Below are 24,771 nucleotides of genomic sequence, written 5' to 3'. Positions count from 1 at the left end.
ATACACAAAGCAAGTGTTTTTGTAACTCTAAGAGATTTCGTGAAAGCGCTACAGGCGTGCCAAAATCGTTTTCGAACTTCAAGCTAACTTTACCCCGGTGAGAGAAGCTTGGGGTCAGCCATTGTACAGCCTGGAGCAGTTGGGGTTAAGGGCCTTGCTCAGGGGCCCAACGGAGTAGGATTCCTCTGCTGGCTACCTTCCAGCCCCAGGCGCAGATCCTTAGCCACAGAGCCACTCTTCGTCCCGTGTTTCCCTTGTGTTCTGGGGTCTGTATACAATTGTCTTCGTCTCCTTCAGCATCATTGTTATTGTAAACAACACAGACCCCAGTGAAGTTGTAGAGATCAACAAGGCGCTATATCGGAAACGAAAGCAGCACAAATGCAGCGCTAACGAATGAGGGTGTTTCATCGTGTGTGCTGTTTTGGGGAGGCAACTTCACGGAGATGAGATAAACGTCAACATCAGAATTTGTTTTAACCGCAGTAAAGGTAGCCCCCGAGTTTGACATTCTCACGATTTCAATATTTTTTGTAAATTCAATGGCGTGTTAGCGAAACCTGATATGTCTAAATCGTTTCGTGATGACGCTATATACATTCCAAAAAACAAATACGAGCCGAACTTCTAACTTGATCGCGATGTTATTTTTTTTGTCTCTACTACATATTGTAACGCAACGGGGGCTCAGGCGAGCGCCCTTGCCGCATCTGGTCGGCCCCATCCCGACTGGAGGCTCGAACCCGGGACTTCCGCGTCTCTCTGCAGCGACCTAGCCCCGTGAGCTAAAGAGAGATCTCTCCACAGCCCAGTAGCTGTGGTCCTGCTATCACAGGGAAGGGCGGTGACGTCACCCGCTCTGGTACGCCGGCTCTTACACACAGTGCTTGTCGGCCGTAAGCGTTACAATATGTTTTGTAAATCGAAGTTTCAAAAGACGGTTATCCTGTCTACAATTAGGTTTATCCTTGCTTTCTTAGACTAAGTATTAATATAATGTTTGACTTTTACTAAGCCTGTTCTATATTACAAAATAATATTTACTATTCGTTCTATTCAATCTCAATGATTCATTTTCATTGCGGTACAGTTACCTCTCACTTGTGCTTTTAAATCCTTTTGTACAGTATGAATAAGTACTGCAGAAGTAGCATAGTTCTAAACCAATAAGGAATGGTTCTGTTAAGAGACGTTCATGTCAAAAAAAGTTTGTTAGTGTTACCTTAGATAATATCGAAGACCTGAAGAATAATTTCAAAAACATTAAGTACTTGTGGGCAACTTGGAACTTTATACTGTATATTGAGCTGTAACTAGTATAAATCAGAGGCTTTTCTGTACAAAACCTTTATTTTAGGAAAAATGTGACATAACAAAGAAATTCTTCATTTTGGTCCAACAAATACAGACATTAAATTTTAACTTCCACTGACAGAAGTCCTTCTTCCTTTTGCTAATGTAAAAATATAAGCAAAGAAGAAACACTGATATACTTTTCAGCTCTAAATATTTTAAGACAAACTATTTCTTAGGAGTATTAAAAGCCAACAGCGTGCAAAATGTGCCAAAACAAATATCAAATACTATTCCCCGAACTATTCTACATTCAGGTTTGCCTGAACGAGCACGATGTCATTCACAGGATGCTTTGTGCAGTATTGCAAGGCACCCACACACCCCAGAAACAAGCCTCTCTCTTCATTGAGCACTGTATTGTGAGAAGGCTTGTCTGTAGGTGTGGCACTGGTGGTTAAATGATGTGTGAAGCATCTGGACAGTGACATCTGGATTAGTGGATTCGTGTTGATACTTGAAGTTTTTAATAAAGTATTCAGTACAATTTTTAATTGGCTTTGCTGCATTTTAACATACGGAGTGCTGTTTTAAGATTACCAGCAACAGATTTCAGGATACCTCGGTCACTTTGAAAGATGTCATTGTCATTTTTTGTTTGAAATGAGTTCAGCATCTTAGTTTTAAACTCTTCTACAGGCAGTGTTTCCCAATCATGTCCTGGTAACCCACACTCCTGTTAGTTTTTGTTATAACCAAGCCCCCTGTTACATAAGACCCTTCACTGTCTGAATAAAAACATGAATTTCAATGTTAAAGACCTGGTTTCTTCCCAGTTGCTGTAGCTGTTGTAACTTTGTAAGTGGAATAAAGTGCCCACATTTGGACAACAAACAAAATGCAAATATTCAATTAAAGCAACTTCTTAAATGAAGTAATAATAATAATGATAATAATAATAATTATTATTATAATAATTGCTTACACTTATATAGCGCTTTTCTAAGCACTCCACTCAAAGCGCTTTACAGGTAATGGGGACTCCCCTCCACCACCACCAATGTGAAGCCCCCACCTGGATGATGCGACGGCAGCCATAGTGCGCCAGAACGCTCCCCACACATCAGCTATCAGTGGGGAGGAGAGCAGAGTAATGAAGCCAATTCATAGAGAGGGATTATTAGGAGGCCATGATTGGTAAGGGCCAATGGGAAATTTGGCTAGGACGCCAGGGTTACACCCCTACTCTTTTTGAGAAACGCCCTGGGATTTTTAATGACCACAGAGAGTCAGGACCTCGGTTTTCCGTCTCATCCGAAGGACGGCGCCTGTTTACAGTATAGTGTCCCCGTCACTATACTGGAGCAGTAGGACCCACATGGACCGCAGGGTGAGCGCCCCCTGCTGGGCCCACTAACACCTCTTCCAGCAGCAACCTTAAGGATTAGTGGATAGTATGCAAAGCAGCAGGTGTTTGGTTCCCAATCTGGATCCTGGTGATCCACTGTTCTACAGCATCAGCTAGTTTGCAACAGTTAACTCACAATAATACTGTCTGTATAGTTTCTGTATTGAATCAAGAAATAAGGGTAGCACTGGCAGCTGTCAAAAATGACAAACATTGTAGGCTCTGTATTATGGTTAACACAGGAGTCATAGAGATCCCCACTGGGATCAGAGTCTTTGATAGGTGGGGGCCGGCGAAATGAAGCCTCCCCTACCACCCACTTGCCAACAAGGACCTTGGCGAGGAACATGTAGCGTTCCGTGGTCTCCTCGGGGTTGTATCTGGCGGAGCTTCTGGCCTCGCTTGCGAAGTACGTACCCTGGCCATAGACATGGCCGTTCTTGCTGCCTGAGAGACGGGGGTCAAAGTTCATCCTGCAAATGGCCTCCACCGCGCTCTGTGTCGTGCCGTGGAAGAGGTGCATCTCATTGATGAGGCTGCCCTCCCCGGCGGACCGCTGAGCCATGAAATCCCTCTGGCTGTGAACGAATAAATTGAAACCCAGACATGAAACATGCAGCACATCATCATACCTATGTGATGAGTTTAATGGAAAAGCAAGAATAGAGACCCTAGGGGGTTACATAGTACTATATAATAATATGATATATTGTGTAACAATTGATTTTTACAACTTTAGATGACTGAAAAGTGTCTATTAGATTTCGACACTTGGCAGAGTAAATGCTTCTAACTTCAAAGCAGAGAGGATGTTTGCTCTGGTCAGAGGAGTCCCTTGAGCAGAAACAATTCTTAAGCTTACCTTGGCATACCTAAATATGTTGTGGGTTAATGACTGTCAATGAAGAGAACAGAAACACAATATAAGAATATAAGAAGGGGAAGAGAAAAGGAGAAGCAGGGAAGAAGAGAGAGGAGAGACAAGAGTCCGGAGGAGTTGGGACCTGAAGCTTGTGCCAGAGCCCCTCCTTCATTATCATCCAAACCAAACCTGACTGGAGCTCAGTCTAACCTCAGTTAGAAACGCCCTTCCTGCTTAGGGTGCATTTCTAGAATAGGCATTTAGTGGCATCCGGGGTGCAGAGAGAGAGATTTACCTGCAGGCTGCATTGTACAGTATTTAGTTAGAAGGCAGCATATCTCTTTTGTGGCCTCTGTCGGCATTAATTTAATTCTTAGTAGCAGTCTGAGGTTTCTGGGTGACCATAATGTTAGGCCTCTGAAACACCTTGTTTGTAAATACTGTACATAGAGTAACTTGTGTTGTATGTTTGTTGTAGTGTAATTTGCGTCTTGTGACTGTAATAAATATTTAATTACCCGAGTATGCCTGGATTATTACTCCTCTCACCAAAGCTGTGCCAGAGAACAAAGACTTCACGTGGCTCTAATTATACCAGCTGCTCGGGTATATTGCTAGAAATCACTTACAAATCGGGGGTTATGAATAATTGTTTTACATATTGAACAAAACCGCTTGGTCAATTCCTGATTTTCACCATTTTTGTAACCCCCCCCATTTGTAACAACATATATACACTTTAGTGAGATACTGTATGCTCTCAAATTTAATATGGAGGTAGACCAGTTAGTTAAAATAGTACATATTCTCAGAGGAAATGGAGAATTACTTTAAACCTCCAGCTATAAGGAAAAGGTTAAATCAAATATTGAAATCAAATGGAATATACAGCCAACCTCACAAGTTAGCATCAACTGCAAAATGAAATAAATGAAACACAAATTGTTAAACATCCCTCAAGACTGGTCGACTGGCAGTCTTGGTCCTGGAGGACCACCATGTTTGCAGGTGTTCTAGGCCTCCTCAAAGCACCAGCATCTGAAGAGCTGGGAGAAGCAGCTGAATTGGTCCAATGAAGGCAACAATTAACTCATTCACCTTGTTAAATGTTAAATTGGTGTCACGATCATCATCCCTCCTCTAGAGGGAGTTCCGACCCTTTTTGTGTTTTGTTTCATTATCATGTACACCTGTCTCTGGATTCACCGTATTATTTATATCAGGTGCTCCGGAAGCTCGGCTCTCTGCATTGGAAGACGGACGCCCAGAGGCCCGCCTAGCTTCAAGTCGCCCCACGTCTGTGGTCTGAGGGCATAGGCCTCCTATCGGTGTCCTGACCAGCTGAGTCTGGGGCTCGGAACACCTGGCCTCGTCACTCACCCTTGACTTAAAGACATAGAGCTATGACTAGCATTTTTAACCATTTTATATTTTATATTTTATATTTATACTTGAATCACTGTGCTACAGCCATGCAGTCTGTTGCAATCAGACTGATTCACAGGTTCAATAGATCAAATTGTACTTACTTCTCATATTTACCCCATAGCCAGGGGTTCTGGATCTGGTGAATGGCAGTGATACAGGCTGAAGTTTCTGGGACAGTTTTATGAAAAAGTTTATAAATGTGCCTATATGTTATGCTAGATACTGGCACAGGGATCTTTGCAAATATCCCCTCTTCAGGAAGGCCTGGAACCCAGGTGGGAGGGTAGTTTCTAAAGGCAGGCAAAAAAGGGTTTCTTGAAAAGGTTGGGTGACTGTCAAAAGAAATTCCCGGGATGGAATTGTTCACTCTCCTGAAAAAAAAAATGATCATAAAAGTTAATAAGGTACATAAGGAGCTGCAGATTTCCCAGACCTTTACACATGGGGACAACTGTAATTCTTGCACAACTGTTCAGGAGACAAGTAATGTCTCTGTGTCCTGCATTTGACTTTGATGCATTTTGTCCTATCAACCCCAGCACACAAACTACCCTAAAACTAGACCAAATGTTTTCCCAAGAGCAGAAATTTACTATTACATACTGGAGAGATAAAACAGAACTACCTCTGATCCCTTGTTAACTCCATTCAAGACACAAGACCAGTGAGACATGAGAACAAACATGTCAGTAGTGGCCTCCTCTATAGCTAAAAATGTTGCTCACTAATTTTCAGTGTAATAAATTCTCCAGTCCTCTAATTATTTCATATCTGTTTATTGAATACTTATTTTTGTAGCTAGTGGTGGCTAAGGTTGTCAGCTTTTACTCATCTGCTGCTGAAGATGGGCAAAAACAGATGTCCTAAAAATTTGCAGCTGTAAAATTGCTTAAGGACACCTGCATTTTCTTTATTATTCTCACCCCCATTCCCCGAAGAGAAAACTGTGTAAACAGAAAGCTGAAATACTATTTTAAGCCAGAGTGGTCCAGATTTGGTTCTGAAGGTTCGGTGTCTATGTTGGATGTTACGAAACTTGGGTAAAATGGGTCAAACAAGCCAATAAGATGATTAAGCTCATCAAAGGCAAAATGTGGGAACTAAACTTGCAGACTTGTCGGCTGCCCAGGGCTGGAGCACTCTGTTTAACGGAAATAAAATGCATCAAGTAAGACTGGATCTTGCACAGAGATACACAAAATAGGGGAACTCACTGCAAATTCTTTGAAAGACGCACATCGGAGAAGAAGCGTGGTCTTCGGCGAATGCTTCTAGTGAAGCCAGTTTTCACGTTGCGCTGAGTGAACTTCTTCAAGTCCACATTGTAGATCACGTCTTTCAAAGAGAAGGCTTGGTTCCACATGCCCTTCTCAAATGCCGCGTTCAAGTAAGTGGCAATTGGCTGTTTAAAACAGAAAGCCACAGATTAGCCTGCTTAAAATGACAACGGAAATGTTAAACAAACCCAGAGGAAAAACAATTAGAACTACTGCAGTTGAAAGTTAGTAATTCATTTTATTACCTGCATGCACTTTTAAAATAAGAAATAAATCCCGACTACACAATGCATGGAAGTTCTAACTTTTCTGAAGCAGCAAGAGGATTGTATGTAAACTTAGTGACGGTGCTTAATGGCATCAATTTAAATTCTTAATCCATGGAAGTTTACAAAAGGGTACGTCTGCATACTTATAGTTCTGAAAAAACTGAGATTGAATTTATAATAATAATAATAATAATAATAATAATAATAAACTCTTACACTTATATAGCATTTTTCTGGACACTCCACTGAAAGTGCTTTACAGGTAATGGGGACTCCCCTCCACCACCACCAATGTGCAGCATCCACCTGGATTATGCAACGGCAGCCATAGTGCCATAGTGTGCCAGTACACTCCCCACACACCAGCTATCAGTTTAGAGGAGAACAGAGTAATGAAGCCAATTCATAGATGGAGATTATTAGGAGGCCATGATCTGTTAGGGTCAGAATGCCAGGGTTACACCCCTACTCTTTTTGAGAAATGACCACAGAGAGTCAGGACCTCTGACTTAGCTTCAGGACCTGCTTAGCTTCAGTAGGCTGCCAGTTGTGAGTTGCAGGGTGATATGGCTGCTGGCTGCAGGGTGATTATGGAGCATTTTAAACTTAGAAAATTGTAACAGGGCTGCTTCCTTACAATTACTGTCTCCTTTACCTCCTGGTAGGTATTCCAGCTTTCCTCCTCCTGCCAGTATATGACCCAGTCCACGTGGAAGGAGTAACTGGTGACTGGATCTGAGGTGGTGGTCAGTCTTCGTGCTTTGTTGTATATCAAGCTGTTTTTAATTAAGAGGGTCTGCAAGTCCAACTCCCAGCTCGCTGAAGCTTCTGGGCTGTTCAGTAAAGAAGGAATTACTTTTGTAAAGATAAATAATAAATAAAAAAATAATCCTTACACTTATATAGTGTTTTTCTCGACACTCCACTCAAAGCTTGTCACTCAACTTTACAGGTAATGGGGACTCCCCTCCACCATCACTGATGTGTAGCCCCCACCTAGATGATGTGATGGCAGGTTGCTACGAAGATAAGTCATAGGGGTGCAAAGATGCATTTGAGACAATTGAAAAACAATGTATGAAGTAAGGTTTTGCATTTACTTCAGACAGGACACAAAAAAATACAAGCAATGTGTAAATATCCAATGCTAGTACATATGAAGTAAAGAATGAGAATATGAATATTTTTATAAAGCTGTAAAACAGAACCATCCTGGCATACTAGTTTCTAGTGCTGTCCTCACATTATGAAAGTGAAGCATCTCAAGCCTTAAGTATGATCTCCTCCTAAATCTTTCTCTGTATTAAAACCAGGACTGTTTGCCACAAATCCCTTGAGGTTGTAGAATAACAATAAGAATAACATCTGAATGGTGACAGGTTGCTATGCAGGGTAGTGCACCCTGTGTTTAATTCGGGACCAGAGGTGCTGTCTGCATGAAGTCTCTACGTTCTCCCCATGTTCGTGCGGGTTTCCTCCAGGTGCTCTGGTTTCCTCACACAGTCCAAAAACATACTGGAAGGTTAATTGGCTTCCTGGAAAATTGGCCTGGGTGTAAGTGTGTGAGTGTTTGTGTGTGCCCTACGATGGGTTTGGCCAGGTTAGGCTCCACCTCCCTCCTGATCCTGTACTGGAGGAAGCTAGATAACAGATGAACAGGTTGCTGCCATTCTACCTTAGCCAAACTCCAAACAGAAAGCCGACAGACTGGCAAATCAAATCAGCCTACTAATTAGCATACCGTTTTTTTTCCAACAAGTCTATACAGCACTACGTACCCCCCCGTTATCATTAACATGGTGCTTATCCTGCTGACATCTGTGGCAAGCAGCAGCCTCTCCTACAAGCAAGAGGGGCAAGGTGAGGAATGAACACACACAGCTGCTCTCACCCCGGACGAGATGCCAGTCCATTGCAGGGACAGAGAAAGCAACACGTTTAGAACAGCCTCTCAAACCTGTATTTCGGAGGTTGAGGAAACCTGACCACATGAAGAACACCCGTATGAAGACAAGGAGAGCACGCAAACTAGAGCACACGATATGATACTGGAAAAATGGATATGGACACCATAAGCAGAAAAGAAGACGACACTTTCCCCTTCCTGTCCCCCAAACCAGCGGTCGTACCTTTCCTTCAAGGTGGCTGTGTCGACGGTGTGGTTGCAGTACAAGGCTTCCAGGTGTTGCTGGGCAGAGTGTGAGATGCTGACCCACTGCTTAGACTGGGATTCCCTGAGCTGCCAGTGGTAGGGACGGGGAGTGTGGTGTCGGGGGCACATGGCTCCTAAGAAGCAGCTCCCATAGAAGAATTCTGTGCACACGAGAATGCCATCCTTCTGATGGACATGAAATTGCACCACTCCTTGCCGAAAAACTTCCTGTCCCAATAAAAGTGACATAAATTGACATTATAAAGGTACAAAGGCACCAAAATGGCAAACATCCTGAATGAGAATATTTAATATGATTAACTGAATAGTAAAAGGACAATACGTACCATTACATATGGACTTCGTACACAATTCTATTTAAAAACACAAGACTGTTTCTGGCCACCAGCAACTGAACCAGAGCTCAATTTGTGCAGGATATATTGCCAGATATTTGATTGCAGAATAAGTACATCATCAAAGATAACATTTCTAGTTTCTGTCCTGAGATTTCTTATATTAAACATTATGATATGACGCATGATGTATTAAGGTGGCACAGTGCTTGTTATTGCTGCCTCACAGTGTTGGGGCCCTGTGTTCAATTCTGGGAGCTTGGCTGCTGTCTGTTTGAAGATCGTATATTCTCCCTGTATTCATGTGGGTTTTCTCTGGGTGCTCCACTTTCCTCCCTCAATCCAAAGACATACTGGTAGATTGATTGGCTTCTGGGAAAACTGGCTCTGGTGAGAGTGTCTGTGTTTGTGCTTGTGTGTGTGCTGGCGACCTGTCCAGGGCCTTCCACCCATTGCTTCCCAGCGAAGCTGAACTGGATAAAGAGGCTAGAAAATGAACGGATTGACTGTATTTGCATGAGCACTACAGCAGTTTTTGGGAGTCCAGCTTTAGAGCAAGACTGAGGTGTGTTAATCAGGTAGTACTTGTTATATCTTGCCAGCAGCCATATCACTCTGCAACTCACAACTGGCAACCCACTGAAGCTAAGCAGGTGTGAGCCTGGTCACTACCTGGATGGGAGACCTTCTGGGAATAACTAAGGTTGCTGCTGGAAGAGTTGTTAGTGGGGCCAGCAGGGAGCACACAGCCTGAGGTCCATGTGGGTCCTAATGCCCCAGTATAGTGATAGGGACACTATACTGTAAACAGGCGCCGTCCTTCGGATGAGACGTAAAACCGAGGTCCTGGCTCTCTGTGGTCATTAAAAATCCCAGGGCGTTTCTTGAAAAGAGTAGGGGGTGTAACCCCGGTGTCCTGGCCAAATTTCCCATTGGCCCTTACCCTTACCCCTAATAATCCCCATCTATGAATTGGCTTCATTACTCTCCTCTCCACTGATAGCTGATGTGTGGTGAGCATTCTGGCGCACTATAGCTGCCATCTCATCATCCAGGTAGGGCTGCACATTGGTGGTGGTGGAGGGGAGTCCCCATTACCTGTAAAGCGCTATATAAGTCTAAGGAATTATTATTATTATATGCTACAAGAAACACAGATGAAGAGGCATTATCCAAATCTGGAGAGAAAGGTTGGCCCTTAGCCACTATGGCAGAAGTAGTTTGGTGAGTTTGATGTGAAAAAATATGGTCTTACTCTGCCTGACTTCTTCAGGACTTTGAAGGCCTCAACGAGCCTGGCAGTATGATTGCACTCACCTGCTTTGCAGGAGTCGTCAGTTTTGGGGCTACTGAAACAGGCTGCTCTCGGGTGCATGGTGAAAGCAAGCATACTCCCTGCCTGAGGCTTTTTGCTCTCTTACGTTGAACCCGTGGCACTCGGTGAGTTTTCATGTCACCACCACAAGGACACCATCTGTGCAGGAACTTCCCCAAGAAGGAAAGACCTGTGAAAGAACAAAAAAATGTTTGACTGAAACACTGTTAGAATCCACAATGCTCTTTGTCTGCCAGACTCCACATGAAGATAAGATTTCCAGATTGAGTCCCTGGCTAGATTGAGTCCCAGAAACACAATTTCAGTGAAATCCCCGATAATGAAGGTTAAGTAAAATTTAATGTTTGATGTTCCGAAACAGTACAATGACTACCTGTCAAACCAAAACAAGATTCTGTACTTATAGCAAAACCAGCAGTCAGCTACACTTGAGTAAGAATTCCAACGACTCATGTGTCCTTTATTAGTTTATTAGTATAGAGAACGTCAATATAAATGTGTAATTTAGTTAAAGTAACTTTCATGTGTATAGACTTAACAAAGAGCCAGCTATTCTGCTGTTTAAATGCTGATGGAGAAGTAAAAGTCGGCCCTTTTAGCTATAAATAAATATAAATAGTGTTTGTATTAGCTGTTGTCTCCTATTGATAATATAACATTTCAAGAATTCTGGGCATTCTTTAATAAAGCTTAAGGTAAAAAAAGGTGAAAAAGAACATGCCCCTAATCTGATACCTGAAAAGCCCACCTTTACTTTTCTCAAAGATGAAACAATCCTTATATAACAAAAATGCATTTCAATGTGTTAAAATACAAAGAGATTAAGTGTTCTCAACTGGCTGATTTGTTTTTTGTTGTGACAATAAATAATGGGGAAAAAATGAAAATAATGATGAATTGCCACTTTGAGCATTATGTACATAGTCCAAACCATGGGTTTCTGCTTTAATGGGAATCATTATAGTAGCATCCCACCCTTGGACAAACCAAATGTTCAATGCATGACTTTAGCTGTTATTTTTTGTACATACTGTACATGAAATAAAACTTTTTAATAGTATTGCATCATATTTTAAGGGAATTATACACCCACAAGCTTTCGAACTGTGGATCCTTTAACAATAGCTACAAGTTTGCTTAACAACACTAGTTCATACTAACGTGGGATAACGATGTTTAAATCCTGCCTTCAGAAGTCGATGGTGACGCCAACATTTATATACTGAGAAATGCTTCAAATGATAAGCAAAGAACAAGATAGCAGAAATTATATTTTGGCTAGGCAGCCAGGTTGTAACTTTCAACATAGTCAAGATAAATCGTCAAAACGACGAGTACAGACGCAGACGGAGGACTTCCCCAACTACCCAGAGCTTGCAAAATACGTTTCACTTTCTAGTTCTTCGCTGTTTCGTTAGATGCACAATTAATTCTCTAAAAACTGCAGTGCCACGGAATACAAAATACTGTACGTTAGCAAACCTGTTATTTTCCTGGTCTTGTAGGTTTCCCAAAAAAGAGACTGGACTGGTTCAGTCACATTTCAGTCAAAATTGTTTTTTTAAAATGTTTTTTAACCCTCCCGAAAGCAGACTATGTTTTTGCATTTATCTACTGTATACCTATTAGACAAATCTATCTTTGATATACAAGTTCGACATTGATGTTCTGTAAATTTGTGGAATACGGTGCTACAGTAGTATTTAAAATGAATTTCCGTGAACGGGCTAATAAAGTAAGCGTTTCAAACTCAAATTTCTACTAATGAAGCAAATATTGAAACAAAAAAAAAAACCCGCACTATTCGGGCAGCAAATCCTCTTAATGGTAACATAATAATCCAAACTACCTTCGTCGTCAAAGGCGGAGATGAGACTTACCTGCTGGAGATCAGTCAAAAGAAACCGAAACTATTTTTGCTACTTTTTATTGCAAATTCGCAAGTCATGAGTCCCTAAAGGCATGCACTTCTCTACACAGAGCAAATACAGTCATTGCGAGTCACTGGGTTTCATTTCTCACAAGTCAGCAAAATAAATGCGACAAAGTACGCAGACAAGCATTTAAAATGCGGACTGTAAAGTTCAATTATAAAATTGATCAAATATTTGTACGACTGAAGCCTTCCGGCAACACGTTAAACACAGGTCCGCCATAGATCCGTTTGTCAATAAAGCTGTAGCTATCGCATCACACGATCTTCTAGTAAACTTAAGTGTGCATAGTAAACTTTTTTTACTTCATTTTAATTGCATTAAATCAATAACAATAACAATAGCTGTATTCATCATTATTATTTTTTTTGGAATCTATCATAGTGGATTACTTTGGACTAAGCGGTGTGACCCTGGATCAATTACAAGGTACGAAAAGCAGCTAACGGGGAATAATGCCGTGATCAGTACGCAGCTAGAATCCGTACGCTAGGTTAATACCAAATGCAACGAACTTCACTGCTGAAATTAGTCGTCAGCACCGAAATGAAAATGTTCTCAATTGCAAAGAACCCAATTGAATATCTGCTGCCCTCTAGAGGATGCTACGGGACTAAGTGCAACTAATCGAAACATTGTATTGCAAGGGAAAGGTCCCAGTGACAGAGCAACTTATAAATGAAATGTGGGAAATGATATCGTTACTACAAAACGATGTAAGTTCCCATCGCTGTGAAATTTATTGTAATATTCCCTAAAATTGCATTCCTATCACAATACAATAGACCTACTTTTCATGTTCAAAAACCATGAAGGAAGGTGTAATAATAATAATAATTCCTTATACGCATGACACCCCCCTCCACCACCACCAATGTGCAGCATCCACCTGGATGATGCGATGGCAGCCATAGTCCAACAGTACGCTGTGTACCATTACGCATCAGTGGGGAGGAGAGCAGAGTGATGATGCCAATTCATAGATCGGGATTATTAGGAGGCCATGATTGGTAAGGGCCAATGGGAAATTTGGCCAGGACGCCAGGGTTACACCCCTACTCTTTTCGAGAAGCGCCCTGGGATTTTTAATGACCACAGAGAGTCAGGACCTTGGTTTTACTTGTCATCCAAAAGACTGCACCTTTCTACAGTATAGTGTCCCTATCACTAGACTGGGGCATTAGGAACCACACAGACCGCCGAGTGGGCACCTTTTCTAGCAACAGCCTTGGTTTTTCCCCAGATCTCCCATCCAGGTACTGGCCAGGCTCACACCTGCTGAGCTTTGGTGGGCTGCCAACCACGTGATGCAGGGTGATATGGCTGCTAGCTACTGTACTTATCACTCCAGTATTACTGCTAACATACTAACACGTAGGGGCCCTGAGTATGCAATAGTGTTTTAAGGTATGCAATATATTGACATAAATATCTAGGCATGGAAATACATGGAAGTAAACAGGACGTGACTCTTAAGTATGTTAAGTTAGGGGTGCCACTTACTGTAAATGTTTGTTCTCCTACGGTATGTATTTTGAGGGGATGGCAAACTGGTGGTTCAAAGAAGGCAGGAATATTTAGTACAGTGGGTATGATGTGTTAGCTTATGTAGTTAAATATACGGGTATATAAAAAAGATCCCAGTCAGGGCTCCAGTAGCTTAATCTTCGGACAATCAAGGTCATTATCAAAACTGTAACAAATCAAAAAAGTGCAACAAATGTAACACGTGAAAGTGCGTGAGGTTTACCTTCATAGTATTTCGCTAGCATAAAAGTAGACTAAGTCTATTATAAAACCTGAATTAGTAATGTGTACCATCTCTACCAGCAAGCCTATCAACGACGAGTACTATGTCCTGTCCTGATGTCCTGATCTTTTCCGTCTTTAGAATTTTCGAGATGATTGACCTTGACGTCTCTTTTAGCCTAAATCAAGTACTGTACATTGAGATTAAATATAATGAAAAGTGATATATAAATTAAATGTATCATATATATATAAATGACCCACATAATAACTAACTGATACAAACAACTCATATATTCCGAATCAAAACCAGCTCAGTTTCTGCTTGGTAAAACAACAGCTTAGTCTACAGTACCTTCCTAAGAGACCAGCTGGTCTCCCACTCTGGTCAGCAGAATATTTTCGTTGCAATTGAGCGGACAGCTGGAAACGTGACGAGACAGTACCCTACTAGCTGGTACTGAACTCAGCACGCAGCTGCGTACTAAATCGCCACGTTCGTTTCAATCGACCCTTCTTTCGCGGACAATATTTACAACACATTAGTTGAAACAATTAAAACATTTGACACCCAAGCACCATCTGGTGGTTATTTTGCGAATAACACTTTTCAGAATGACATCAGATGCGTGAACAGATCATTCATCATTGATCAGCCGTCTCAACTCTATTCCTCTACGGGGCCTGTTTAGTCAGTGTCTTTACATCAGGAGAGGTCACTCTCCAATGGTATTATTCCCCATTTTCTACAGCTACAGACCCGGACTTGTGATTTGTGGCCAGGGGAGAGAAATCGACTCCATGAATAAAAGAAAATAATTTGGCATTGATTGTGCCTCTATTCATAAAAATAAATAGTTTCATCTCTTTGTAGTGACTGACGATTTGAAGTTGCTTATACAGAAACTCAGAGAGTAAATTAAGGAAGATTACCTTGTGGCTACTAGAAATCTATCAATCAGAACAAATCAGTTGACCGTATTTCAGTTAGTTGACAGCTGCAGTCTGAGTCCAGATGTGTCTCCCTCTTGGAGCTGTAGACTGAGAGGCACTGATTTGGGAACTTAAACGCTGGAGCTGTCAGGATAAGCCCAATTTATGGTGTCTCAGCTTGGGTTGCCCAGGCAATTCTGCTTATCAGAGGCCCATCTCAGCAAATTTCCTAAGAGACTGAGCCAGAGGAGTTCAAGGGTATTTTCAGTTCATGTTATGGAGGTAAAACAACTTAAAAAGTTTAGAAGCAGGAAGCCTTTCTTTTGCTTTGCCAACTGTAGCCGTAAAAGTCTTAAAAATTGCATTAAAACTGCAGACATGACGTGATATCCAAAATGGCAAGATGTCAAATATTTGCCACATTACAGTGACAAAACATCCAACATGCTGGCTTGGGGCATTTGTTGCACAGTGTTTTCTAACAGCTCATATTTGCATGCATGTAGATTAGTAAGAGACTGGGAAGTGTGGTGCAGATAACAGTTACAGCTGTGCTTTAAAATACTTCCATAAGGCCTTTCCACACAGCATGTCTTGTTAACCACCAGGGTTCACTGTTGACAAAAGTTATAAATGTGTGTTTATGATTGACTACTAAAGCATACTGCAGGTTGCAGAAATGCTGTCTTTTAACAGGACAGTTATTCCTGAATTACCCTCTAACACACAGATCTGATGTCCATCAATTAAATTTCTTTACACTATCCTGGAGTATTATATCTAAATGTAACTCATTTAAATATTTTGGAACAGACTGGCATTTTATTTTAATTGTCAAAGTTATTGAGTGCAAAGTACATTTTCTAAGACATTTATAAGAATTTGCTTTCTCAGACAAACAGTAGCAGTGCAGAAGTATTTAAGCACTGTTGATTTGAACAGAGAATCATGATTACCTAAAAAACATGGTCTATTGTGCAGTCATTTCACCTTTTGTTTGAACAATAAGTTCCAAAGGTATCTGGCACTGACATGCTGTTGCAAAGCAAGTGCTGCAGTGTCAGTTTCACTGAACACCGCTGTCACGATAGTCATCCCTCCTCTTAAGGGCGCTCCGACCCTTTCGGATTTTAGTCCCCCTGTCCCCTGTTTAGCCTGTCAGTATTCAAGCCTGGCTCTCCCGCTATTCCTGGCTCACCATTGGAAGATGGATGCCCAGAAGCCCACCTACCAGCAGGTCTCTCTGAGTTCGGGGCTTGGAGTATTTGGTAAATTACGATGGACATCATGTTTCTGCTGGCAACCTGAATGAGGGATGTTGTGTATCTTTTAGTATATAAACTATTTAGCCTGCAACAGTATGTATCAGATACTGTCTGTATTGTTTGGTTAATACCACAGGCCCATCACTCATCAGCAGATGCTGCTGGTGGTTTCTGCCTGACCATATTTTTTGCAGCAGTGCACTGAGTTTGAAATAAAAGACCACAGAGAAAGTAAATCAATTTGTTTCAGACGCCTTGTGTGATTTAAAGATGCCATACCATTGTGATGGGGAAATTAATGATTTGCCTCAGTATCTGACAAAGAAACCACAGCTCAACGTGATAGGTACAGGTAAAGACTATGCAAGGTTCTAAGTATTGTAAAAGGAACTGCATTGTTCCAAGCATGAGGTGACATGTCCTGTCCTACCTCCATGGAGTTGTCTTTGTGAAGTCAAGTTATAAATCCTTGTTGCCAAAGCACAAGAAATAAACAGAACGTACAAAGACATTTAATAAAGCCGCATTTATAGGCGTTCACCAGTCAAATATGATGAAGCCTGATAAAGTCATCCACCCCATAAACTACAGGAAAAGCTCTGGGGAAATAAATAGTAATATTGGTTCTCAGATGGCGTACAATAGGAACTTATGTACCGTAAGACTTTATCTGACTTCTACGTTGTAGCTACACCAATGTACATAATGGACAACAGCCGGTTAACTTGTTCTGTGTGGACTGACTTACCACAAGTGCATATTCCAGTACTAGAATGATCCTTTATGACAGAATAGACTGTCACAGCAAAATACATTTTTACTTTATGGATATATTGAGGGTGGGAAATAGACCCGGAAGTCAAATCATTTCGTCATAAGCTTTGTATGAAAAGTTTACAAGGCAAATAAAGGAGAATATTTTAACTATGTTCAAATTTGCCATACACACAAGTAAGTGAAATCATTCTCATTCCCCTTCTGTGCTCTCTGGCTCAGAGTACAATACACATCTCCTCTCGTACAGTCATTGTCACCCTATGTTATTACCATGAGTGGGTGTTTATGAGGAGCTATTGCTAGTTGTGACCATGGAAAATTCTTCATAGAAAAGCTTCCACTTTTGCGCTAGTGGCTATTCCTGATAATGTCATCCTTTCAGCTATCCCCGAGATGTCACGCACAGCGTTTTTTCTACAAACTATTGTTTTGTAAGTCATGCAGGATAAATGTTTCAGCTAAATAAAAACAGTAATCCGTTTTCTCATATTTATAGTAGCAACTGCCAAAAACCTGTCAGAAGGATGTAAACTGATACATTTTCATTTGCACCATCTTCACAAAGACTTTGGAAAAGGATTTGTAGTTCTCACAGCACACTGATAATAGCTATCAGGCTGTGGTCAGCAGCACTAGTTCTCCAGTATCAAGTTCCTGCAAGTTTTAGCAGCAGCTTTCAAATAGCACTTGATTAAGACCCGGATTTAACTTTTTGTCAGCTCAGTTCAATTCAGTCATTTAAAGTCTGAGATGAAGTGGAAACCAGAAACTATAGTGGTACTCTAGGAAAAGTTACCTACGTCTGGCCATCAATTTCCATCTCTCTAGGTCTTAGATCTCTGTGTATTCAACACTCTAATATCCCATTTTGATTATATCGTACTTCCAGGATAAAATAATTATTGATTTCCTGGAATAGATGCTTCCTAGACATTAGGGACCAGGAAAGCCAATGTACTATGAATGACTCAGGCCACAGGCTGTTCCTTGCTGCTGGTACTCCAAGGGTTATAGAAAGGCAAGATGAAGTAGCAATCATTGTCAACATAAGTCATTGGCTCTTGAGAGTACCCTGAGCAGGAACATAAGGATAGAAGAGGCAGACAGTTTTGTGGGAATTTTGGACAGAAAAAACAAGAAAATAATACTATAGCTTTGCTGCCTTGCAGTACTGGGGCCCTGGGTTCAATTCCTGACCTGAGGTTCAATCTGGGTGGAGTATGTATATTCTCCCCATGATTGTGCGGGTTTCCTTCAGGTACTATAGTTTCCTCCCACAGCCCAAAACCTGCTGGGACTGTAGGTTAATTGGCTTCTGGGATAAACTGGTATATCGGTCTTGGTGTGAATGCTTGTGTTTGTGTCCATGTGCTGATGGACTGGCATGCTGTCCAGAGAGTATCCTGCCCTGTGCCCATTGCTTGCCAGGTTAGGTGTTGGCTCCCCTTTGACCCTATATTGGGTAAAATGGATGGCTGGAATACTATGCTAGAAACCAGAATGTTGCCATTATTGAAGGGATTCTGGGAAAATTAAAGCATTATTGTTAGTAAAGAGAACAGGTAAGGACTTATGAAATTGATATTGGGAGAGTAATTATAACCTAGGGGATGCAAACAGAAGAGAAACAGCAAAGAGTGTAGAATACAAGGCAAGGTAGGTCATGATGAAACTGTGCAGTATACTAGATAGAAATGCGTTAGTTCTCCCTCCAGTCTCTTATCTCAGAATTGAAAACGAGGATCGTACCAGGCACACAGGATCAAGGGTATCTCTTGTGCTATGCAAATACTGATTGCATAGCTCCAATTTCGTGTTTACCAAAGGTCCTGTACAAGGCAAATGTTTCCTGGTTTATGTATCACAGTGACCTTGAGAATGTGTGAAACTCACAGCTTCACAAACACGGCTGAATACAACAGAAAATGAGCTGCATAAAAATCAGAACATCCAGGCACAGAACAATTAAATACAAAAATGCTGTTCCCAGTGTTTCCAACTGTTGAAACATTTTCCAAACCTAGAAGATAAAAAGCTGGAATTTCTGGTAACCCTGGTGAGACAGTGTACAGTGAAAACAAGTTAATGTTGTCATTGTTAGACGCCCATTATTACAGCACTGAAGCCTTTGCTAAACATGTCTGTTCGTCACCTTTTAGCATTTCATTTAATTAGATACGTTCTAATTTAGGTTGTAGTTTGTTTTCTGTATTTATATGGTTTAAAACAATGTACAGCAAACTTAAAGGTTTGGTATGTGTTGTAGCTTGTGATAGCATAATGTTTAAGCAATGGTAAAACAAATGTTTATATCTTTAACAAAACTAATGTTTTGCTACATAACAATATTTAAAACCTTACAGATAAACCAGAACAGGTCACCTAAGCCTATCTGTGCCTGAAACATACTTTCAAGCATCACACATGAGATCCAACCAACTACTAATACCGTTCAGAATTTACTAGAGGAGTTATCAGATTTTTTTCAGTATTTGGTGATGGGTTTCCAGTCAAGCAGATTTGTTCTTTAATACAATTTAACTTTAGTTGGTTTTAAACATGTTTTGATTGGCTCTGTGATGACTGTCCTTTATCGTTTACTTCCTGTGTAGAGTATAGTTTGAATCATCAGAGCTGTATGGTAATTGTGAGAAGTTTTTTAAACTAGTTTTTAAAAGTACACTTGAGGTGAGGTGTAAAATAAAGTATTAGAATGAGGTGATTAACGAGTGTTTTATCTTTTGTTATATAAAGTGGCTTAAAAACTCCAACAACATTATCACGTACCAGTACTTGTTTTCCTATTTTTGCCTCTTATGCAGAAACGTGCTAGTGTTAAACTGCTTATCTATCCCTAATGATTGTACTGTACTTCACCCACAGTGCGTAAGGCGTATCTTTTCACTAACGGCAGACTGTCTGGAGAAATCCAGGCCATACTCAATGAACAATCTGAATAATCTACCGAATAACACATACCGAAACAGCTGGTATCAATTTTATGTAATAGGGTGAGTAATTTTAGCCACTTTGTGTCATCACACTGATTCCCATTCATTGAGATAGCCTTGCTAAATGTGATGGCTAAAGGTAAATGCAAGGTTCTAAGTATTGTAAAAGAAACTGCGTTGTTCCAAACATGACATGGCATGTCCTGTCCTACCCCCATAGAGTTGTCTTTGTGAAGTTATAAATTATAAAAGCCAAAGCACAAGAAATAAACAGAACATGCAAATACAGAGGCACCAAATAAAGCCACGTTTATATCAGAACAAAAGAGAGCATGTCCTCCCCCCTTATACAATTCCACAATTATCTCAAATGCCTTACTTACCAATCAACTTCTAATTATTTCAAAATACAATCCCACATTAGTATCGACAAACTCCTCAATTATCTCCAGCTCTGCGTATCGCAAGGAGCATCTTCCATCCATTCTCTTTTCATTTCCGAGAAAAGCCTTATCATGTCTCAATTGTAATGCCAGTTTCTTTTTTACCTCCATGAAACTTGACCAGAACCTGGAATTTCCACTTCCAGTTTTTCTTTTTGGATAGGCATATCCTGCTAAGCCGTCTCTCAAAGCATTCCCAACTACCTCATTACTTGGACACTGGTGATCAGATTCTTATTGTGCACACAGCACAACCAGTGTGGGTGTTCTGAAATGGGCATCCTTCTATCTAATTGTGCAAAGACATCCAACAGCTCAGGCCACTCAGTGTGCCATTTCTCCCAGTGTCTTCAAATTTCTCTTTAGATCTTCTCTGCACTGTAGGTTTGGTATCCCACTTGAACCAGTCCTAGGTTCTTTTAGAGGTCCTACTCACAAGCAGATGATGCCAAATTTCGCTTAAGCATCCACACTTTCTCAGACATTTAATTCTGGGGCATTATTATTCTTCACAAATTTAGGAATTGTGATCGTATACATTGGGCTCCTGAAATTATGTGTGATTGGATGCCCTAAAACATGACATGCAGGTGAAAAGTTCCCCCCTAATAATAGTAATATAGCAAAGCTTTCTTCTGTATTCTTAAATGTTGCAGTTGCCCCCTGCTACTGGCTGTCTGGGATCCAGATAACATTCTGCACACTTGCTTGGGTAAAGTTAGAATGTCAGAAAGATAGAATTACCACAACTCATTCCAGGCAGTAATCAAATGTGTTAAATATTACTATTGTTCTGTCTACCTAATGGTCTTGCTTACAGTGAGAAAGGAGGAAAACCTCATGATCCTCCCGTGATGTAATCTACATGTTGGCGCAGTATTGTAGGTGGGCCTGGTTGTAGCAAACCCTAGTGTTTGCGGAGTAAAAACTGCCTTGATCCCAAATCGAGCATTATCTAAAATAAACATAGGATTTAAATCTCCATTGGATGGGGACATTATTATGCTGAGTGCTCCTGTATATATGGGAGAAACGTGTGACTGGTGGCCATCACAACAGGCAGAGACCAGTAAAGTCACTTGTGAAAAAGGCCATCAACTTTGGGAAGATGACGTACCTAACCTTAGGATTCTGTCTGCTCATGGTTTCAGCTCTGATCAAAGAGGTATGCAAAAATCTACTTACTGCCCATTGTGATCTCCAGGCCTGATGGTGTTTATTTATTTTCTAGCATGTTTTTATTGCAGCAGTATTTTCATGTGAGGTTCCTGCTCTGGTTTTGTGGAATCATATATATAATGAATACAGAAACTTCATTTATTCTTTCCTTCAAAAAAGAAATACCCATGAAAACAAAACAAAAAAAACATTGATTTAATTGAATCATTGTCTCATCCTACCTGGGATTGTCTCACTGTTGGTCAGTTTTTAGATGCCTTGTTATGTCTTACAGTATTTGGCTCTCCAGTGTGTGACAAGATTGTGGCAGAACCTGCACAGCAACAAACAAAAAAAGTGCTTACGAACAGCTTTCAGGAAAAACGTCATGACATAAATCCAAAACTGTAAATACAATTAGTAGTGCTAACACAAACTAAAACTTTGTTTTTTGATAAATAACTTCTGAGTATGGACGTTTTTGTTAGAAAATTCTGATTCTATCTGTAAAAAGTGATTTTTTAACATAATGTTTGGTTTCTTTAACAAGTATTGTTTTTATTGTTTCATTGGAAGCAATCATTTCGGTGAGTGGATTGAACCTGAAAGTAATAAAAGACAATCCAATAATAATATCTATGTTAGGTCTAGTATCTATGTCTTAACAAAATCACCAATCCATTGTAGACACTTTTTGAGCGTGTATTTGCTAGTGTGGTTTTTATACTGATAATTTTGTAGAAGAAATTTTAATGATAATTTTCTAGACATGTGAAGCAAGTACAGGATTAAATGCATCTTTCAGTATTTGCATATATGGCATTTGGTAACATTAGTATTTCAGTATATAACTATATTAGTAACAAATTATTAACTAATTATTACTTTATCAGTGCTTCAAGTTGGTGCCCTTGAGGTTCAAAATATAGGGAACTAAGATGAAAACTACCAATTTCAAAGCAGACAAATGTTCCTTATGGAAGAACTTTCAGCTGGCAGTCTTTCTGTTACCTCAGACAAAACCTTAATCTTAGACAGAGACAAAGCATCGAATATATTGTATCTCTGTAATAAAGCTGGTTAAGTCTACATCTAATTATAAAGAAGCTGCCAATAATTGAACCCAAATCAATTTCTAAAGCCACATCAAGTATTTAAAAATCTCTTTGATTTGATCACTTTTGAGAGACGTAAAGAACCGAAGGAATACTGTGGGCATTAGTATATTGAGGTTATATAAAATCAATCTCAAGGCGTTAAAAGATTCAAATTTAATTACTTTATTGAATTTGTCATCCAGCAACAAATTTATTACACAGCTAAAATGAGCTATACTCTAAGTTAAAAACCCGTTGTGCAGTGATATTTTCACTTGGTAGATTTTGCAAATATGTTAAATAATCTTAGCATTAAGAAGACCTTTAGGATTCCCAGCTTGGGAAATTCGTTATATATAATGTCTTTCTATATTTTAAAGTGTATATGTGATGTTTATATACCATACAAATACTGTTTTAGTTTCTGTTATAACTGAGACTTTGTCAGTTGTTGTGGCTGTGAATTATAATGAAACCTTTCAGAAATATGAAAAGCACTTTGCAAACCAGACTTCCTTGTCGATACCAGTTTTTGTCTTTATCACCTTTATCGGTTGAGGGCTCTGAGTTTTGAAGGAGTGACTTTTCAAAAGGTTCTCTGAGAATTTTATTATGATTTATACGCAGACTGACACAGCTGTAAAGACAGAAGACAAGCCCGTCGCAACCACAGCTAAAATCCACACTAACGCCTCAACAACTCCCAAGACCTCACACACCACGGACATGCCCAAGACAACACACCCGACCCACAAAACAACTAAGGCCACCACTAAAGACACAGCCACTTCCAAGAGCTCCCACACCAGCATACACGTGGACAAGACAACTAAAGGAGGGAGTCCAGCCATCATGACTTCATACAGCCTCCTTCTTGGATCCCTGGCCTCCACCTTTTTGTATCTCCTCCTGGGCTGAACTTCGGCAAAGCTGCCTTCCTGAACCGGCCCCAGCAGTGCCCTTCCTGAGACTGTCCTGAATTTGTGATCCATTTCTAAGACGGGCACAGCCTTCGAAAAGGTTTCTATTTGTGGTAAATTTTCATTTTTATAATCCTTACCAGCAGCTCCACAGACTCAGTTCAGAGCTAAAAAATAAATATGCTAAAATCATTAAAAAAAGAATACCAGTAAGCTTGTTCTTGAAGGCGCCCCTCAGTGTCTGATCTAAATGGAAATCCATTCTTCATACAAAGGTACTAATAAACAGGAATTGAACAAAATTGTTGACAGATATGTCCACATATCTCACACAAAATGAACAATGTGTTTAAAGAGTAACCTGGGCAGTCTTGGGCTTGGACTGGGGAGCTAAAGAATCTCAGCTAGCTCCACTATATGAAGGAAGAAAAGCTATTGCAGTGGTATACAGGTACATTATACATTCTAAGATATGCAATATTATAAATTTCTGATGTTGGCATTAAAAGACTTTCTTTGCTTTGTTTTGTGCTTGGGCTCATTAGTGCACTGTCCATTGTGTAGATACAATCCTGCATCAATGTATGGGTTTAGCCTGAAAATAATCAAAGATGATACAATTTTAATATCCATGTTAGAAATCTTCTGTTAAAATTACCTCCTCACTATTTTAACGACAACACATGAAAAAGAGAATATTACTGGTTATGTACCTGCTTGTATGAATACTACGTCTGCCATGTGTGGAGGATTATCTACTGTAGGGTCCAATAATTGATGTAAGTAGTGTTAATATATACAGTATACAAATGCGACATTTAGTCTGCTACACTTTTTTGCAGGTTTTTACAATAAAGCCTTTTTCACTGTGCAAAGTACTGTTTCCAAGTTACACAACTCCAAAATGAGGCACTGGCACTTTATATATAGTATGTCCAGTTAATCAGAAAAACAATGTAAAAGAGGTTGTCTTTTAGCTGAAAACTCTGAGGGGTGCAAATAATAGGGGGATTTGATTTCTATCTTCTGTTCACTCCATGTCCTTGAGGACCACTGTCTTTTGATTTCATTCTGTCCTGGGATTTTATGGAATTCATGAATCAATTGTTTTTACAGAGGAGAACATTTCAATACATCTTAAAAGTAATTCACTTTTCTAGACC

At 40.3% G+C, this 24,771-nt stretch overlaps 1 protein-coding gene and 1 long non-coding RNA gene across 4 annotated transcripts in view; one reads left to right on the top strand and one right to left on the bottom strand.

Annotated features, from left to right (window-relative positions):
- Positions 1 to 1,331: 1,331 nt before the first annotated feature.
- LOC148649854 (protein mono-ADP-ribosyltransferase TIPARP-like) overlaps positions 1,332 to 24,771 on the bottom strand; it is a 30,993-nt gene continuing 7,553 nt past the window's right edge. Inside the window, exons 3-9 of one of the 3 annotated variants that reach the window (XM_088603045.1) lie at positions 21,834 to 21,925; positions 10,363 to 10,550; positions 8,667 to 8,917; positions 7,193 to 7,370; positions 6,206 to 6,393; positions 5,093 to 5,362; positions 1,332 to 3,279 (exon numbers count right to left, since the gene is read on the bottom strand). In XM_088603045.1, the coding sequence (XP_088459171.1) occupies positions 2,829 to 3,279; positions 5,093 to 5,362; positions 6,206 to 6,393; positions 7,193 to 7,370; positions 8,667 to 8,917; positions 10,363 to 10,497 (1,473 nt within the window). In that variant the 5' untranslated portion in view covers positions 10,498 to 10,550; positions 21,834 to 21,925 and the 3' untranslated portion in view covers positions 1,332 to 2,828. Of the gene's footprint in view, positions 3,280 to 5,092; positions 5,363 to 6,205; positions 6,394 to 7,192; positions 7,371 to 8,666; positions 8,918 to 10,362; positions 10,551 to 12,261; positions 12,874 to 14,419; positions 14,445 to 21,833; positions 21,926 to 24,771 lie in introns of those variants that run through there. The other 2 variants (XM_088603047.1, XM_088603046.1) reach the window with 2 other exon arrangements.
- LOC148649856 (uncharacterized) lies at positions 21,334 to 24,128 on the top strand. The gene is made up of 2 exons (XR_015925949.1): positions 21,334 to 21,598; positions 23,316 to 24,128. It is a non-coding gene; the product is annotated as an uncharacterized LOC148649856 (long non-coding RNA).

Source organism: Lepisosteus platostomus, chromosome 13, assembly GCF_059453375.1.
Source record: "Lepisosteus platostomus isolate fLepPlt1 chromosome 13, fLepPlt1.hap1, whole genome shotgun sequence".
NCBI classification, from domain to species: domain Eukaryota; kingdom Metazoa; phylum Chordata; class Actinopteri; order Semionotiformes; family Lepisosteidae; genus Lepisosteus; species Lepisosteus platostomus.
Note: the sequence above shows the minus strand (reverse complement) of the source record. Positions and strands in the feature narration are given on the sequence as shown.